Source organism: Anopheles gambiae, chromosome 2 (genome assembly GCF_943734735.2).
Source record: "Anopheles gambiae chromosome 2, idAnoGambNW_F1_1, whole genome shotgun sequence".
NCBI lineage: Eukaryota > Metazoa > Arthropoda > Insecta > Diptera > Culicidae > Anopheles > Anopheles gambiae.
In genome coordinates this window covers 3,566,464-3,582,555 of record NC_064601.1, presented here as the reverse complement: position 1 = coordinate 3,582,555, position 16,092 = coordinate 3,566,464, and the positions used below count along the sequence as shown (strand labels likewise).

The 16,092-nt window shown below is 50.3% G+C and overlaps 2 protein-coding genes across 22 annotated transcripts in view; both read right to left on the bottom strand.

Moving 5' to 3' along the window:
- Positions 1–994: 994 nt before the first annotated feature.
- LOC1281811 (uncharacterized) lies at positions 995–12,632 on the bottom strand. Of its 12 annotated transcripts, none has more exons than XM_321773.5 (2): positions 12,506–12,632; positions 995–4,357 (listed from the first exon to the last, which is right to left on the bottom strand). In XM_321773.5, the coding sequence occupies exon 2, from the start codon at positions 4,346–4,348 to the stop codon at positions 2,315–2,317; it is 2,034 nt and encodes a 677-aa protein (XP_321773.5). In that variant the 5' UTR covers positions 4,349–4,357; positions 12,506–12,632; the 3' UTR covers positions 995–2,314. The 12 variants fall into 12 exon arrangements, with proteins under 12 accessions (XP_321773.5, XP_061505279.1, XP_061505278.1 ...); XM_061649295.1 differs by lacking the exon at positions 12,506–12,632 and adding an exon at positions 12,267–12,290; XM_061649294.1 differs by lacking the exon at positions 12,506–12,632 and adding an exon at positions 12,012–12,164.
- Positions 12,633–13,058: 426 nt separating this feature from the next.
- The window catches only part of LOC1281812 (galactosylgalactosylxylosylprotein 3-beta-glucuronosyltransferase P), a 45,838-nt gene continuing 42,804 nt past the window's right edge, over positions 13,059–16,092 (bottom strand). For 9 of the 10 annotated variants that reach the window (XM_061649314.1, XM_321775.6, XM_061649315.1 and 6 more), the window contains 2 exons: positions 15,751–16,041; positions 13,059–15,662 (listed from right to left, as the gene is read on the bottom strand). In XM_061649314.1, the coding sequence (XP_061505298.1) occupies positions 15,555–15,662; positions 15,751–16,041 (399 nt within the window). In that variant the 3' untranslated portion in view covers positions 13,059–15,554. Of the gene's footprint in view, positions 16,042–16,092 lie in introns of all 10 variants that reach the window. The other variant, XM_061649311.1, reaches the window with a different exon arrangement.

Sequence of the window (16,092 nt, the reverse complement as noted above, 5' to 3'; positions counted from 1 at the left end):
GACAGACTGGGACTTACCACACAAACCGAGCTATGGGAGTCCTCGATGCCGCTTACCTAGGCAGCTGTTTGGTGATAAAGGCGCTGGTTCCTTGAGACGATCGTGGCATCGGGAGGTGAAATCGGCAGCCCATTCCGGTGACAGGGCAATCGTCCTACTACGGTGATTCGCTGTAGACAAGAGAGTCCTAGCTATGCGATCCCTGGACCCTCTCAGACGGATCGTTCCTGGATAACTGATGCAGACGGGAGGGCGCGAGATGTTGTACCAGTAGGGTCTTCGACAATGACCTGCGGTAGGACGCCTGTTCAGAGAGGACCTTCGATTCGGAGCCATCTACAAAGCTTGGGAAACCGCGACCAAGGACCGAATGAGCCGTGGCAGACCAAAAAAGAAGAAGAAGCTAGTTCCAATTTTCAATCTTTATTTCCGTATCTATGTACATACTTCCGTCCGCAGGCCTTCTCTTCCCGGCTGCTCGTTCAGTGCGCCAATTCGCCATACCCTACCGACCCTTCGACTTATTCCCATCCCCCGCTAGCTACTATTTTTTTGTAATCCACTATGGGAGAGGAGGAGTACGGTTGCATGTCTGTGTGTGTGATTTAAATTTCTGTAGTGTTCAAGATATCCCCAGCCGCCTCTCTTCGGTGCACTCCGGCCACTCCATTCGCAGTCTTTCTCTCGTGTATTGTATGTTTTCGTCACTCACTTCGCAATCCTGCCTGATCGATCGCACCTCCGTCTTTCTTTCGCCACCGACGACGAGCAGGGCCAGTTCCAGCGGCCAACTCCCAACTCCCCACACAGCAGCATTGTTTCCAAAAGGGTCTGTTTATTTTGTTGTATCATCGTTACGGCTATGCTTAACCAGTAAATGTTACTAATCTTTGTGTGTGTGTGTGTGTGTGTATTCCATTTCCATCCGTCCCCGCACACCCAGGCATGCTCTCTCACGATTTCTCATTTCAATCATAATCGACTCGGGTTGCGGTTAGCTGCGTTCACAGTGCAGTCGGCACGATCTGCCCCGCCAGCACTTGCCTGCCAGCGAGCTCTCAGTTTATTTTGTACACAGCGTACGGATGCTTCAATGATTTTAAAGTAAAGAGGTGCTGCTGCTCTTCCCGTGCGCGTAGAGAATACGGAGCACTCTCTCATCCTAATTTGCCAAATAACTTCCAGGAGCAGATCTCGCTGCAGATCAAGCAGCTTAGCGATCTGCGCTCTGGGTACCTGTTCTGAGGGCACCCTGACTGTGCCTCTTTCCTTCGCAACTCGCATACGGTGGCCTAGCTAGCTATGGGTGTTTTTGTAGTGTTGTCTGACTTATTCCTCTAAAACGAAAGCCCTATTGAGGACACACAGCGACACGCAACCCAATGTGTCTGGGACGCATCCTTCCGCCGTTTTGTACAGACACGAACGCCCTCCTGGATGCGCGATCTGCTCCCGCCTTCCCGTGGAGCATGCGCGTTTTGCGTCGCTTTTGCTAAATATATTTACTTTTTTGTTTCTTTTAAAATCAAACCTCTCCCACTCCTCCGCTCCTCTCCACTCCATTGCCCACACACTGCTACTGCTACCACTCTCTTTCTGTTTCGTCGGTCTTTGCAAAGCGTATTTTTATTTTGCAAAATCTCTACTATCTTACAAACTACTGTACAGCGTCGTACACACAGGGGCAAACTGCGGGATCAAACAAAAGTACACATAAAATGGGCAAAACTAAATGTGCTGCTGCTGCTGCTGCTGCTGTGGACGGCCACTCTCTGCCAGAGGGCGGGAGAAGGACCAGGGCCAAGGAGAAGGACCGGATGCGATAAACGTGCACTCTCTGTCGCCTCTCTCGCTTCTCTCTGTGTGCTTATTCTTACTTTTAATTCGAACTCCAGTTCACCCTAAACATACACCTGCGATGCCCCCTTCCGCACTGTGGCCGCTTGGTGCTCGCTCGATCGACAGCATTACCGGAGAAGAGAACGGAGGGCGCGCGTTACAAACGACAAATACAAACAAAACTTCTAATTCCGATTTCGACGATACACACGCACGATGCAAAGCGACGAAACGATTGAAAATGGAGCATTATGAAATATACAATAGCAAACAAAGTACGGAGTCTTTGCACAAATTGATATGATCCAGGCGTGAAATCGATGAGTTCAAATCGAGCAGCTCCCATCACGGCCACAATGCTCGCTCTCCCTTTCCCTTTGAAACCGCCCATTTCCTTTCCCCCAACACATCATCCTCATGCGAGAGGAGGCCCACCACACCGGCCCAACACACTATTCCACTCTCTCCCTCCTCCTTACTCGATTTCCTGCTTCTGCAGATTGATCAGCGCACCCACGATCACCACGATGTCGTCCAGCAGCTTGAGCGTCCGCGCGTCGATGCAGGTCTGCGGGCTGAGCAGCTGATGGCTCTGGAAGTTCTCCAGGATGTTCTCGATGTAGTTCTTCAGCTTGAACGTTTTGCTCTTGCTGATCTTCTCCGACACGATGTCCTCGAAGTTGTCCACGCTGTTGCTGTTGCTGCCGCCGCCGCTGCCGCCGAGTACCCGCTCGAGATCGTCGTCGCCGTCCGCGCCGGACCTGCTGCCCGAGGCGACCCGATTCCGCCGGCTGCCGTGCCCGCCATTGTTGTTGGTGTGGTCGTGGTGGTGCCCGTTCGCCAGCTGGTCCTCGAAGTGGTGGAAGTTTTTGCCCGCGATCAGGTTCGTGTTCGTCTTGAACTTGGTGAGAAAGCCGGACTGGCTCAGCACCTGCTCGTCGTCCGTCTGCACGCCGAACGCGCGCGACACGAAGCACACGCACCCGTCCAGCGTGGACGCGACCAGGTACTTCAGCTTGTGGCACTGCTCGTCCGGGCAGAAGGAGGTGGCGATCTCGACCGCCGGCAGCTCCTGCACGGCGCTCTGCTTCACCCGCACCACCAGATAGTTCAGGATGAGGTGGATCCGCTGGAAGTGCTGCCGCAGGCTGATCGGCACGTTCAGCTTCATCGTGATGTCGTCCGGCCACACGATGAAGTTGCGCAGGCAGTCCGCTATCTTAGGCACGTTTGTGTGAAACAGCAGCTCGACCTCGGTCGAGCCGAGCGCGAACACCGACCCCAGCCGGACGCTGCTCTCGTTCTGCTTGATCTTGCGCAGCGTCAGTATGATGTCGCGCTGGTTCAGATCGAACCACTGGGCCAGCGAGTTCACCAGAAACATCCGGTTGCGGCGCAGCCCGAGAAACAGCATCGGGAACTCGTGCACCATCTGCAGCTTGGCCTTGGCCGTGCAGTCGCTGCTGCTGGTGGTGCTGACCGTCGCGCTGGTGCCGCTGCCCGCCGCGGTGCTGCTGTTCGGCCGGATCGGTAGTTTTCGTTTCACCTTCTTCCGGAATAACCGGTTGCCGGCCAGGGTGCCGTCTGTGTCCTCGATGTCGTCGTTGGCCGACACGCTGCCACCGACCACGGTGACCGCCTGCTCGTACTCCTCCATTGGGGCGTCGTCCTGTTGCTGCTGCTGCTGCTGCTGCTGCTCCATCGTCATCATGAGCGGATCGACTGAGGACGCGTTCGCGCTGGTTTCGTCTGCTCGCTGCCGCTTCAGGCTGTGGTGGTGGTGGATCGTGTTCGGGCGGCCTTTGTTGAAGCTTTCCATCACTTGGTCGAGCGTCTCCTCGGCAGAGACCGTCGACGAGGACGTACGGTCGTCCTCGTTGAGGTCCTCCACCAGGCTGTCGGTATCGGCCTGCTGCTCCTGCTCCTGTTCCTCCTCTTCCTGCTGCTGCTGCTCTTCCTCGTGCTCCTGCTCCTCCTGCTCTTCCACAAGACGCTCGCTCTCCTCGCCCTGTATTATGTGCTCCGACAGCTGGCTGTCGTTCGGTTCCTCCTCATCCGTCTGAGGCTTCAACTGCAGTTGCGCCGTTTCCGACGATGGCGCACTTTCCTCCTCCTCCTTCACCCGACGCCTTTTCGCACCACTAGTGGTCTGCTCCTCCGCCTGGCTGTCTTCCTCCGGCGCCACTTCCTCTTCCTCCACCACCGCCTCCTCCTGCTGCTGCGGTTCCGTTGGCTGGTCGCGTTGACCCGCGCGTTTGCCCGCTTCCAACGTCAGCCGGTTGGCCGTATTCTCCAGCTCCGGACTTAGATGGGTGGTGGTCGGAGAGGTGGCCGCTTTCTGGGCTGGTTTCTTCTGCGGTTGCTGATCCTGCTTGGAGGCACCTTCTGCTTCGGCGACCGTTCGCACCGCCGTCCCGCCGTTCGTCTCCTGCGCTTCTCTGCTGACGACCGATCGAGTTCTCACTTTCTCGTGTGGTGGTGGCTGGGTGCTGTAGTTATGAATTTTCATAATACCGGCCTAAAATGACAAACGAACGAGACAAACATTATTGCAACAGGAAACTTTAGACGTCTTTAGATTAGAAATCAACGAGATGTGGGGACGAGTAATGAAACGAATTTGCTTATCATCACCCCCACTGCCACCACAGTGATGCAAAGACGTGCGTGGATGTGTCATATACACCCGCTCAGCAGTCCACGAAGTAATGCAAATGAGGTCAGCGATTCGCTCCGAACGAACAGCGTGAGTGTGTGTTTCTTCCCTATAAGGAAATCGTCGTCACACCGAGCAACGTGCTTCAATAATCCACAGATGGTCTCGCGACCCCACAGGTCTTCGATCGGCACGGCTACACCACCGCAGACACACGCATGATGCCAATTCTCACCAATACCTTGCGCACCCAGCGGTGCAAAAACGTTAAACGAAGATCACACGACACACCAGCAGGGGGGCCGCCGGAAGTAACCATACACACCAGCCAGCTAATGATCGTTGTTCGATTGCATTGGCACTTTGATGCATTACGTGAACAGACAGACCCTCCGCGCGCGCACCGCTGCGTTCCAAACAATGCGCATATTCTCTCGCGGACGACGCGCACACACACACACACACCGAGCCGAGCCCTACAGATGCGTTGCGCCGTGTGCGAGGTGGGCCGCCGCGCGCATGGGCAGATAAAGCCTGGGCGGATACAAAGTACGCGTCGCGTACACTTACAAATGCTGATAAAACAATAGCGTTTCAAACGCTTGCCGGAGGTGGAGAGAAGCACGTCTGAGGTAACATACAATGACATGGCTGGCAAATTCCCTTCAACAAACGATGGAAGGGACGAGAATGCATAGCACACACGCGCCGTTGCGCTTAGCGCGAAACTCACTTTTTTCGTCATCTTGCTGGTGTTGGTGGCGATGGAAGTGGAGAAAACGAAACGATCACTGTATGACGACGATGAACGACGGACGGGTGTGTACTCTCGGGAGCAATTAATGTCCAAAACACGACTTCAACAATCTGGTAAACCTGTCACCGTCTCCCAAAAAAGGGCCATATTCCTACACACTTGCGGATACCACACGGTGTTTTTTTTTTTTTTGCTGTACGCTGCACCCACTGGGCGGTTAGCTTCGGTGTCGAACACACAAATGGAACAAACGACCGAACGAAGCCAGTAGAGCACACTAACCAGCGCGCGACTCAGGCAACGGCCACGACGCTACTTCTGCTCGGCGAGGCGTCTATTTCGAGCGCGCGCGCGCGATCGCTTCTACACGGGAGGAGACACGGAGCGCGGAGGAGGGACCCGAATAGTTCAGAATGTCTGTGACGAAACCGACACGATACGATGCCTGTCCGCTCGGCACAAACCCCAAACCCGCCGCGAGTGTGGTTTTGAACTTGTCCGCGTGCGCCCGCGGCTCTATAGTGCACTCCACTGCACGCTGCCTTTGTAGGCAGCTGGTGGTGCATTAGTGGTCTATCACATGCCGTTCCCTCTCTCTCTCTCTCTCTCTCTTTAAAAAAGACAGAACTAGGCGAGATCGTGGGCACACAGCACACGATACGCGATCACCTCGGGGGCACTCCGACAACTACTACTCTGACGATTCTGGCTGCCACAGCTGAGCACGGCGACCCTGCAAGCCGACGAACAGACGAAAAAAGCCGATAGTGTGTGCAGTCTCCTCCACTTCTGAGCTGCATCTGCTGCACACAGAGAGGCATGCACATCTCTCGCTCCCTCTCTCTTTCTGGCGTGCAAGTGCAGCAAGCGAAAGGGTAAAACATCGACATCGAGAGATCACCACTCACGACGATCACACCACAAGCGAGGGGAGGGCAAGGGAACAACATGCCCACACACACACACGCGCTCAATGATAATAAACCACTTTTACAGGGCAGCAGTCTACTTTACGCGCCATTGTGGTACATCAGCGAAGATAACAACATGAGAAGAGAGGACTGCCCCTGCCCCCGAGTTGCACCTAGCAATGAGTTCATGTTCATTGGGGGCAGGCCGAGCTGCAATGCAAAGGGAAATGGAATTGTGGAAAACAAACCCTAAATAAGGATGTGCGGCAGAAGTAGGTCAGTTGACGGAGAGCACACACTGGCGACATATACTGGGAGCGTCAAATTAGGGCTTTCGAGCGTGAGTCATCGTGTACAAGAGTTACAGTGAGCAACTCAATTCGATGATGCGTATCATTTGCTAGTTAAGTCATGATAAGCATCCATCCGTTGGCGTTTAAAAAGTGGACTGTTCGGGGCGTATATATTTTTATCTTTTCCCTAATCACACACTATTGCGCCCCTCGGGGGCTCACTCGAGCCACACCAGTTACTGGGGAAACACAAATTCACTGTTCAAAAGCCACACTGCGGGGTTTGGAGGGGGTCCACCGTTTGCACCACCAACACCAGCGCAACACCACCACCAAGGGCGCACAGAGCAAAAAAGGCGCGCATTTTCCGTCGCTTCACGACACACGAGACACGACACACAAACACACACACACCGGAGATTAGCGTGGTACGTACGGCGTAGCACAAAGGGTGTTAGAAGCGGAGAGTAGTAGTGCGCACAATTCGCTCTTGGAACGATTCGCTTTTTGGCCGAGTGTGTGTGTTAGGAACCGTGTGTTGGGGAGAGTAATGCTACTCTGTCCGCGAAACGCCCGCGATAATCTAACACGCGATCATGAGATGATCCTCACTCTCTCACACTCGCGCGCTGTGTAATGGGTGTGTGATTTTTCCTTTCGTGAGTGAGGGCGTGCTTGGTAAATGAAGAAAACGGAAGAAAAGCTTGTGTATCTCATGTTTACAAAGGTCATCGAGGTACCGGGGCCCTGGCAAAGGGCACCACAGCGTTTGGAGGAAATAAACGCTTTTCCATGTTGGTTTAGGGGTGCTTATCGCTTGCTTACTTGCAGATAGAGCTTATTGTTTCCACTTTGCAGGTTTGCTTCGTCGGATAAAATAGAATGGGGAAAATATGCTTCAGTATCATAACAACCGCCCATTGTTGGAGCATTGTTTGTTTGAAGAAGGGGCGGAACAACGCCACCTTAAGAGCGCGTATGTGCAAGCGTTGTTGATTTTAAAAACAGTATTTACTGCTGAAAATTACGACAGGGGCTTGGATCGATTTCAAAACATCATTACTATTTTATACTGCGGGGCAATTAAAATGATCACTTAGGCTGCTCAAAATTAGGTAGCTTTACTTTATTATTCACAATGGCAATGGACCTGGATGCTAAAAATACGCTTCTTAACTTACAAGAACGAAAAGAAGACGAAAAGCAAGCGATACAAAGCGAAACTGGAAGATTTTTACGGAACAGAACGACGATCGAGCGCACAGGAGAAGAGAACCGGATGTATGAATGATAAAGCAGGAAAGCGAAGTGAAATACTGCTCGGAGTCGTCCATAAACACTGATCGACGATCGAGCCACCACAACCACACACGGGGGCTCTGCTCTTGAAGATGATCGACACACCGGAACAGGGGCGTTGTCCGCACCCCAACTAGCCAGTAGTAGCGTGTACACGCAACAACAACAACACACCCTCAAGCGTACATGTTTGGAATAACGCTCAACGCTGTATCGTAAATACTTTACTACATCACCACCACCACCATCATTTCCCAGCCCGGTGAAACAGAAAGCGAAAACCCAAACACGGACTCGCACGTTTGCTAATAACGCTTTAAAACTACTGATTGTGTGCACGCTGCTGTTCGCCCTCCCTTGATGAGTGCTTTCTGATATGATATGATAAGGGTGATCATGATCTTTCAGAAAATTGTGTTCCCTTTTACCCGCAGACTGCAGAGATCTATCGGAAAAACTTTCCAGTGTCGACCAGCCACCAGCATATGATTTGATGGCTGGGCACGTGATAATTAGTAACAATTAAGATTATTAAACCACTGAGCCCTTCCGGAGTGAAAGTTTGTCAGCTCTTCATCATACAATTAATTGCAGTAGTGCTTACACTGTACTAGCGCAGCTATGAAGAAATGTTAGTAATACCGAAAATAAAAGAAATAAATAGAAACATATTCCAATAAAATCGTTGCCCGTGGTCTTCGGTGCCTTCCTTATGGGACGACACAAGGCACACATGACAGAGTTGGCACGATTAAAGACAAACATTAAACGAGACCAGATCCGCTGGGCCTTTAAGTGAATAGACCACATGTTTGGCTACTTATCAGTCGTCTCCCGGCACGTTCATTTTTATCTCATCCACACAAGCATGTGTTCACAGACCCATCATCATAGTGGAAGGGTACGATAAGAAGAGAAAGTCTTGAACAGTTCACAGGCAGACTATAATGAAATCTGGGGAGGAAAACTGGCAACCATGTTACCCCCATATTGCGACAGAACTGAAACTGAGAATTTTGGGCGAAATTCAACTCGACAAGAAACAACTAAAATGCACACTGAATTTCGATTTGCAGTTTACAGTTGCAAATAAAACAAAATTTCCCATAAAAAACGAGCCACACACAAAGAGGCGTATAAAACATACCGTGACATAAAATCGATACCGGCACGCGATATTATTCTACAGATGGGGGAAACAACACACACCCAGCAAGGGGATGAAATGAATTGGGTATTCAGTGGAAAAAATAGTTTCATACAGCAACGGATTATATACACAACTTTCTTATTGTGAGCGTGCCATTCGCATTTGCTTGTGTGCCTTTCTTTACTAAAGAAGAGCTTATTTCTGGAGCAATGGAGCGCCTAATCACTTGCCGCAATCCGGGAGGAACAGAACGCCGTGTCCCCCCAAAGGGACGCATATTAAGATGCATGTACACTTGACACGATCCTCCATTGAAAACGCAAGGTTGGTCGATTTACATGTTACAAATAGTGCCGCTTTTCCCGTTCAAAAGTTTCGATTTTTTAAGCATTGTAAGTCATTCACATAAAGGAGAAACGAGACATGCAGCTTGACCACACAAACCAACCGGGAGAGGGCGGCGACATGGAGGCAATTGCATGGGGTTCAACCGATGAGTTCGTGTTTGAATTCGTGGGGAAAACTATCACACACAGACACACACGAAGGCACACATACAAGGAGCACTCTACGGACGGTCATGCGAATGTTACATATCGTCCTTCGGTCTGGAAACAGGAAATAAGGTTTGAAACCCCCTTTCTCACTAAAGCCCACCCCGGGGGAAAGGTGTAGTAGAATAATCTAATACATAATCGAGTAGCCGAACAAAGCGACGGGAAAAGGTGGAAAATTCGAACGAAAATCTCATATACGCGGCGCCGATTTCACACTGCGCCTGTTACACAAAAGGGAAAAAGGGGAGGCTTCTTACTGATTTCTTTAGCGTTTTTCGAGCCCCAAACTCGCCCGCCCCAAAAAAGGAAAGGTGTGAAATATTTGCAAGCTTTCGATCACCCGGGAAGATGCCGCAAAGCAGCAAACACACACACACACACACGAAGGTCACCCTCGAGAGAGCTTGGAAAGCTGGCTCTGGGGCTTGCAAATGCGGCTAAAATTCCAAGGCTCCTTCTGAACCTGTAAGCAACTGACGCCTTCATCCGTTACACGCTCCTGCGTCGTTCTCCTGCTTCTTCGAAGAAGCGTGTCTTTATCGCTTCCTTGCTTCCGGCAAATGTGCTTTCCATCGCGCCAACCGTGTGTCCAATTACTGATAAGCGGTTGAGCAGGGCGCGAGTGAAGAAACAGATAAGATCGTATCCTTTTTTTTAACCCGTTTGCTTCCCCCAGGATAAAGTAGGCTCCTTGCTTGCTCCGTTTATCAGCAACAGCAGCGGATGGAAGCAACAAAAAAAGGGCCCACAGACACTCGCTTCTTTCTCTGCAACCCATCCCACACCACTCCGCCCCACACGCCACTTAAGGACGAGCAACGTCCGGTGCAACAGAAGCGCTCGCCCAGTCACGCTGCTGCCTGCCACCCGTCGCGTACTACCCACCACCACCAGCATCTAGCGTTCTTTCTGCACGCACCTTTCCCTTCCCTAGAAACACACACAACGCTTCACATATACACACACACAGAGAAGAAGCGGCACCAAACGTTCGAACGACAGAGAACGCACGAGCAGAAGCCCTGCTCTCTTTCTCTCTCTCGCAATTATTGCGCTTTTTCGCTTCACATTCGCTCGCGGTCTTTCTCGCTCTCTCTCTCTCTCTCTGTCTCTCTCTATCATTCTCGTTCGTTCGACCGTTCAATGAATCGTCCATGCACGGTGATTCATGCACCAATGGGGAAATTGTTTCACGTACGCATTATCGCAGCCGATTTTTCTCACACAATCAATCAATCAGTAGCCACCACGGCACACCACGCACGAAAACGTGTCACGCACTCTTGCCGCACACTATCACGCGCCCCGTCCGCATTGTCTGTCTGTGCCTGTGTGAGTGAGCGTGTGCGCGCGCTTCTTGCAATAGAGAGAGAGAGAGAGAGAGAGAGAGAGAGAAGGAACGAGATATGGCTGCGAGCGAGAAGGTGAATGATTACGTTACGATAGCCTGGCTTGCTACCCGTGGCGCTTCTGCTATTAGCGCGTTTTCTTCTTACACCCACCGCACACTACGACGACGAAAAAAAGTGCTTCGACCGGATGAAATAAGCGCGCACACACAGTCTCACACACACACATGTACATATACGGCTTCAAGCGGGTGTGCGAGCATCATCGTCATCATCAGTATCCTCATTCACACCGTCATTTCGTGATGAAACCAAAAACGCGCCATAACCACTCGGAACGGAAACTTTTGCCTCTTCACACTACCATCGCAACAAAAAAAAAACAACACACTCACATTTCTTTCACAGTGGAGGACTTGCGTTGTCGTTTCGTCGCTGTCGTCAACGGTGTGTGCTTTTGCTCACACAACAGAAAATGCACTGTGCGATGATGTGTGTTCGCGCTGCGTGTGTTTTTTTCGCCTGTGCGGTCACGAACGTACTACGCTCCCCGGGTTCGATGATTCCGTTGCCAACGTTCTCTCTTCCAACACACACACACACGCGCGCGTGCACACGCACACACCAACAACCCTGGCCAACAATGCACACGCACACCAATTTACGCTTCCCTTTACTGTGCAGCCGCTCAGCAAACAGGCCAGCGTACGTACACACACCGCTTCGTCTTCCTTCTTCCTCACTCACTCTTGCTCTCTCTCTTTCTCTCATACGCTATCGTGCCGCTTCACTCGCACAGCGCGCGGTGAAGCAAAAACGGACGAAAAAATGCGTTTCAATTTGACCCCCAGCGTATGGGAGGGGGGTGGACCAAGAAATGCGCGGGATGCGCTTTTTCTAGCGCTACACCCAGCACCACACGCACACACTCACACAACGCACGGAGACGGCCGCAGAACAACCACCATACGGGGACCGGACCGCACCATGCCGAGTACTCCTTCTTCTTCTTCGACTTGCCGGCTTCTTCCCGGGAGCGCGCGCGTTGGCTTAAGCCGGCTTGGCTGCCCTTTCACGCCCTGGGCCAATAGGCTGGACAATTGCAAACCGTTTTCTCAAAAGCTAAGGAAGCAAACTGCAACTCACGCATTTCACACTGGAATGACGGGGCCACACTACTACGGTTGGGTCTACTTTAACCTCTCCTTCCGCTTCAGACGCTTGCTTTCTCAGGTGAGAAACAACGAGGTCATCGCAGGACACTAACCAAGCCAGAACCGCCACAGCCGACGGCGGAAAAATCTAACCTACGCATCTCCGCTGCCGCGCGTTCCAAAACCCTTAACCAGCGACACACACACACATACACACACGCTGCGAAACGCGTGGCGAAAGAGAGAGAGAAGGAGAGAGAGACAACGCGCATGTATAGGGCAAGCATCGCAACACACTCACACCAACTAATGCCGCCCAGATCGTAGACACGGTCTTTTTTCACGGGCTCCGTCCGCACAACTGAGGAATCAACCGCCTCGTGGCATGTGTGCCCCGTGCCTTTCGGTATGCACACAAAATGGTAGATTCACGACCCGTTGCTGTAAGTGCAGCCGTTCCGCCGACGGTGCATCCACTCACGGTGCAAAAATAGGCCGTAGGTCAGATTATTTCAGGAGGAAAAGATTTTTCGCACTTACCACACGAGCAGCTCGCGTTCGTTCGCTTGTGTCGCCTTGGCGAACAAAACCCGTCCGGCGTGTGGCCGTATTCGAACAGCTCACGTATATGGATGTGTGCGTAGTCCGCTGCTTGCGCTGGTGTGTAGAATAGCGCTTGCCAGACAGAGAGAGAGAGAGCTACGCTGGGAAGAAAGAAACGGCTAGCTTTCCGATTCACCTTTCATTGAACACACACACACATATGCAACAGGCGTACCAACGCCTAGACGGGCACGGAATATCCCCACACCTTGTGCTTGGAATTAGAAAATATAGGTAATTTAACACAATTCTACAAGTGCGCAATTTTACGTGAATATTACGCATCGCAATTATGGACACTTCTCGCTTCTCAAAGCACCAGCAACGACACGTTTGAAGCGTTTGAATTTTGACGGCCATCTTTGCAAAACGTCACATTTCTTCGTCAAGTTCATCGTTCGTTAAAATGTCTTTCGGATGCAGTAGCCGTTAATTTGAATTCAAATTCTCCTTGCAATGCGGTTAAAACGACAAATGATTGCACACACAGTTCCTGAAATCGGTAAGATAGAAGTCAAGTTTATTGTTTCATTTTGTTTGTTTCGCCCCCATGAATCCTCCTGAAAACTCACATCTGTGAATCAAATAGTAGATTATCACTTATCTGGATGATTACTGGACTGTTCTGGCGGTTTCCAGGCTGTTTACATGCTTCTCGATTGATTTGCTCGCCCTAGCCCCGGCTAACCTACATCCGCTTTCGCTTCTTCTTCACATTTTTTTTCCTTTTGTCCCTCCCAGCTAATGATCACAAGTTTTTTTTTTCTTCTCTCCCCTCACATCTCACACTCGTCCTGCCACTCGTGGTTCGAGATTCTTATTGCTAATGCTTTCAAACCTTCCGCAATACACCTTACATGGCGGTTCTTTTTCCTTTTCGAACGTTTCACTGTCCAATGTACTGTTTATTTAACACTCACAATTGATAAAACGTTTTTCCAGCTGCTCCAACACGGTTCTGTTGGAGGAAGTTTACTGCTGGAAAAACGGCAATTAACGATCAAACGTATTCAAAGATTAGCCTGCATTAAACACACAGAGAGATATGGGAACGAAAGCGAACCAGCTTTGTGGAAAGCTTCAAATAGAACGAGAGAACTGGTAGGCGTAAAGATTGCTCGCGCAACGAAAGCTCATGACTAACTCGAAACGATGCGCTGAGATAGATATCCTACGGTACACTTGATAAGATAGTCAGTAAAACAGCTAGTGTTACATCAGAAGAAGCTCGTTCGCGAAAGAGTTTATGCTCTTTTGGTTTGGGTTGTTATACACGTTTGAGTAATGTTTGATATTGTGTACGTTAAACATGCTCGCTTAAAACTTACAAGAGAAAAAGGAACCTGAACATCCGTTTTTTGTTTTTGTTATTTTGTTTATTTGCGTACGCTTCGCATCCACCCAGTTTAGAGTTGTGGAGAGAACGTATTCTAGTTGGGGAGCACGAGGAGTCACCTTCGATTGTTTTGCATCATGCTTTTGTAGTTGTTGTTATCGTTGGAAAAGGTACTTTCGGTAAGTGTGCAATGTATATTGGTGTGCTCCTCATTACATTTGACTGTCCCCATGTGCGCCCAGCCGGACACCGGACAGCCCTCAAAAGGTGGACTAGTACGTGGACGTTAAAAACTACCACTTAAAAATAGAGCCTGAATACAACAATATACTGATCACTTAGCTACGTTAACTAAAGAGCTGAAGTAAAAACGAATACCTCGGTTACCACTATATGTACAAACGTATGTATGTCAAGGGACTGGACATACCGTCCAGCTGCCCCTTTCGGCTGTGACCAATTCCAACTCGGCTGGTACGTTCACAAATGTTACCTACTCACTAGAAATTTGTTAAAAAACTTTACTATCTAAAAAAGACCCCACAACTTCGGGGACGACTAATATTCTCCAGCATGTGGGAGCGACATTGGGGGTTGGGGGTTTGCATTCTTACGAGTCCCATGATTTGAGTGTTTATAAGTGAGAAAGGTGAATGTAGCATGTAAGTGTATATTGTTTTTCGAATAGCTGTACGCACTATGTATACGAGAGTTGTTAACGATAATACGGGAGCTCGGAGCACGACGGTTATCGGCCGGTTTTTTTGTGATGTTTGCAATATCAATCGCCTATTGAAATTTAACTGAACCAACCACCAAAATCAAATGCAGAACAGCATTTCAATCACTGCGGTTGCATGATATCTAGCGAAGGAAACAGGATTCAGTATCTTCCATGCTGTGAACAGCATTGAACCGCAAATTTGCTTTTAAAACATTACTGACAGTAAATTTGTTGGAGATGAAGATCTCTTTAATGGCCATCATTGACCCTCGCTCGGTTACAGCCAACATTAGAATAAATATGTACAACATCACTTTCCTTTTCCTTAAACTTATGCTTCTGTCTGTGTGCTTGTGTGGTATGTGTTTAAGGTATCAATCTGTTTTGGCCACTTCTTTGGTGCATATCCTAACCTACCATTAATCTCAGTAGAATGGTAATTTATTTCTTGATATTTATATGCGAAGATAGCTTCGTCGATCGTTGCTGAAGTGAAGAATAAACTGCAATTCTGTCTGTGGGTGTGTTCGAGCTTGTCAGTCCGGTTCGCGTAAAACTGGTGCGAACCATTGCGCGGAATGATGTACATCTATAATGGAATAGTCTGGCCACTGAGCCTGATGACGGTTGCTTCCAAAATGTTAAGTACCAATCGCACCTACCGTCCGTCCGAAATGCCGTCTCTCTGAGCACCAGTTACTGTATCGCGGAAATGGGGTTCAAATACATTGATCGGAAAATTGATATCGCAAATAAACAAAGCCATTTCACATGCGTAGGAAGGGCCATGCCTTCCCAAGATTCGATTCCTATACGACGCGGAAAAACGCAACTCTTTATGGGCCCTCTCCTCTAAACACCCAGACGGAGAGTTTCTTTAGCCAACGCGGCACCATCAGCGAATGTCCGGTCGTGTTCCACTCTTTCTACACGAGCCAGCTGGTCAGCTGTACCAGGTTCGTGCCGCCGTACTTCTTGCGATCCAGGGCCGGTGCGGGAGGATTTTTCCTTGCCTGCGTGTGCCACGTCAGTATCTGCAAACGAGAGGCGACCGAGGTGCCCGAACAGAGCGGACCGGTGAGTAGGCGTAAGATGGTAAAAATATTCCTCCAATTTTCTTACCTCCGTACAGTTCGATGCTAGCAGCTCCACTTCCTTCAGCTCGAGCGGCTCCAGGCTGCGCAGGAAACCGTCCTCCTCGTACCCGGGCTTAAATGGCATCTGAGCCTTGGGGCGTTTGTGGAGAAACTTGACCGACACCGCGAACCCGGCCATATCGAGCGGATATTTGCGCCCGCCCAGCCAACCGTCGTAGAAGCCCGTTATCGTACCATTCTTTACGACCGGCGAGCTGACCTGGTACTTAGAGATTAGACCCACCGGAAACATGGCCACCTTGCGTACGTGACGGAGCTATGGAGATGAAGGATGAAGGACGCCATTTATTCAAGTGTAAAGTGAGCG

Excerpts from the sequence above, each read along its gene's own strand:
- LOC1281811 (XM_061649287.1), bottom strand. The coding sequence starts at position 5,144 with ATGTCATTGTATGTTACCTCAGACGTGCTTCTCTCCACCTCCGGCAAG. Across the intron at positions 4,358-4,736 it reads TGCACCGCTGGGTGCGCAAG|GCCGGTATTATGAAAATTCA; the intron begins GTATTGGTGAGA and ends TTGTCATTTTAG.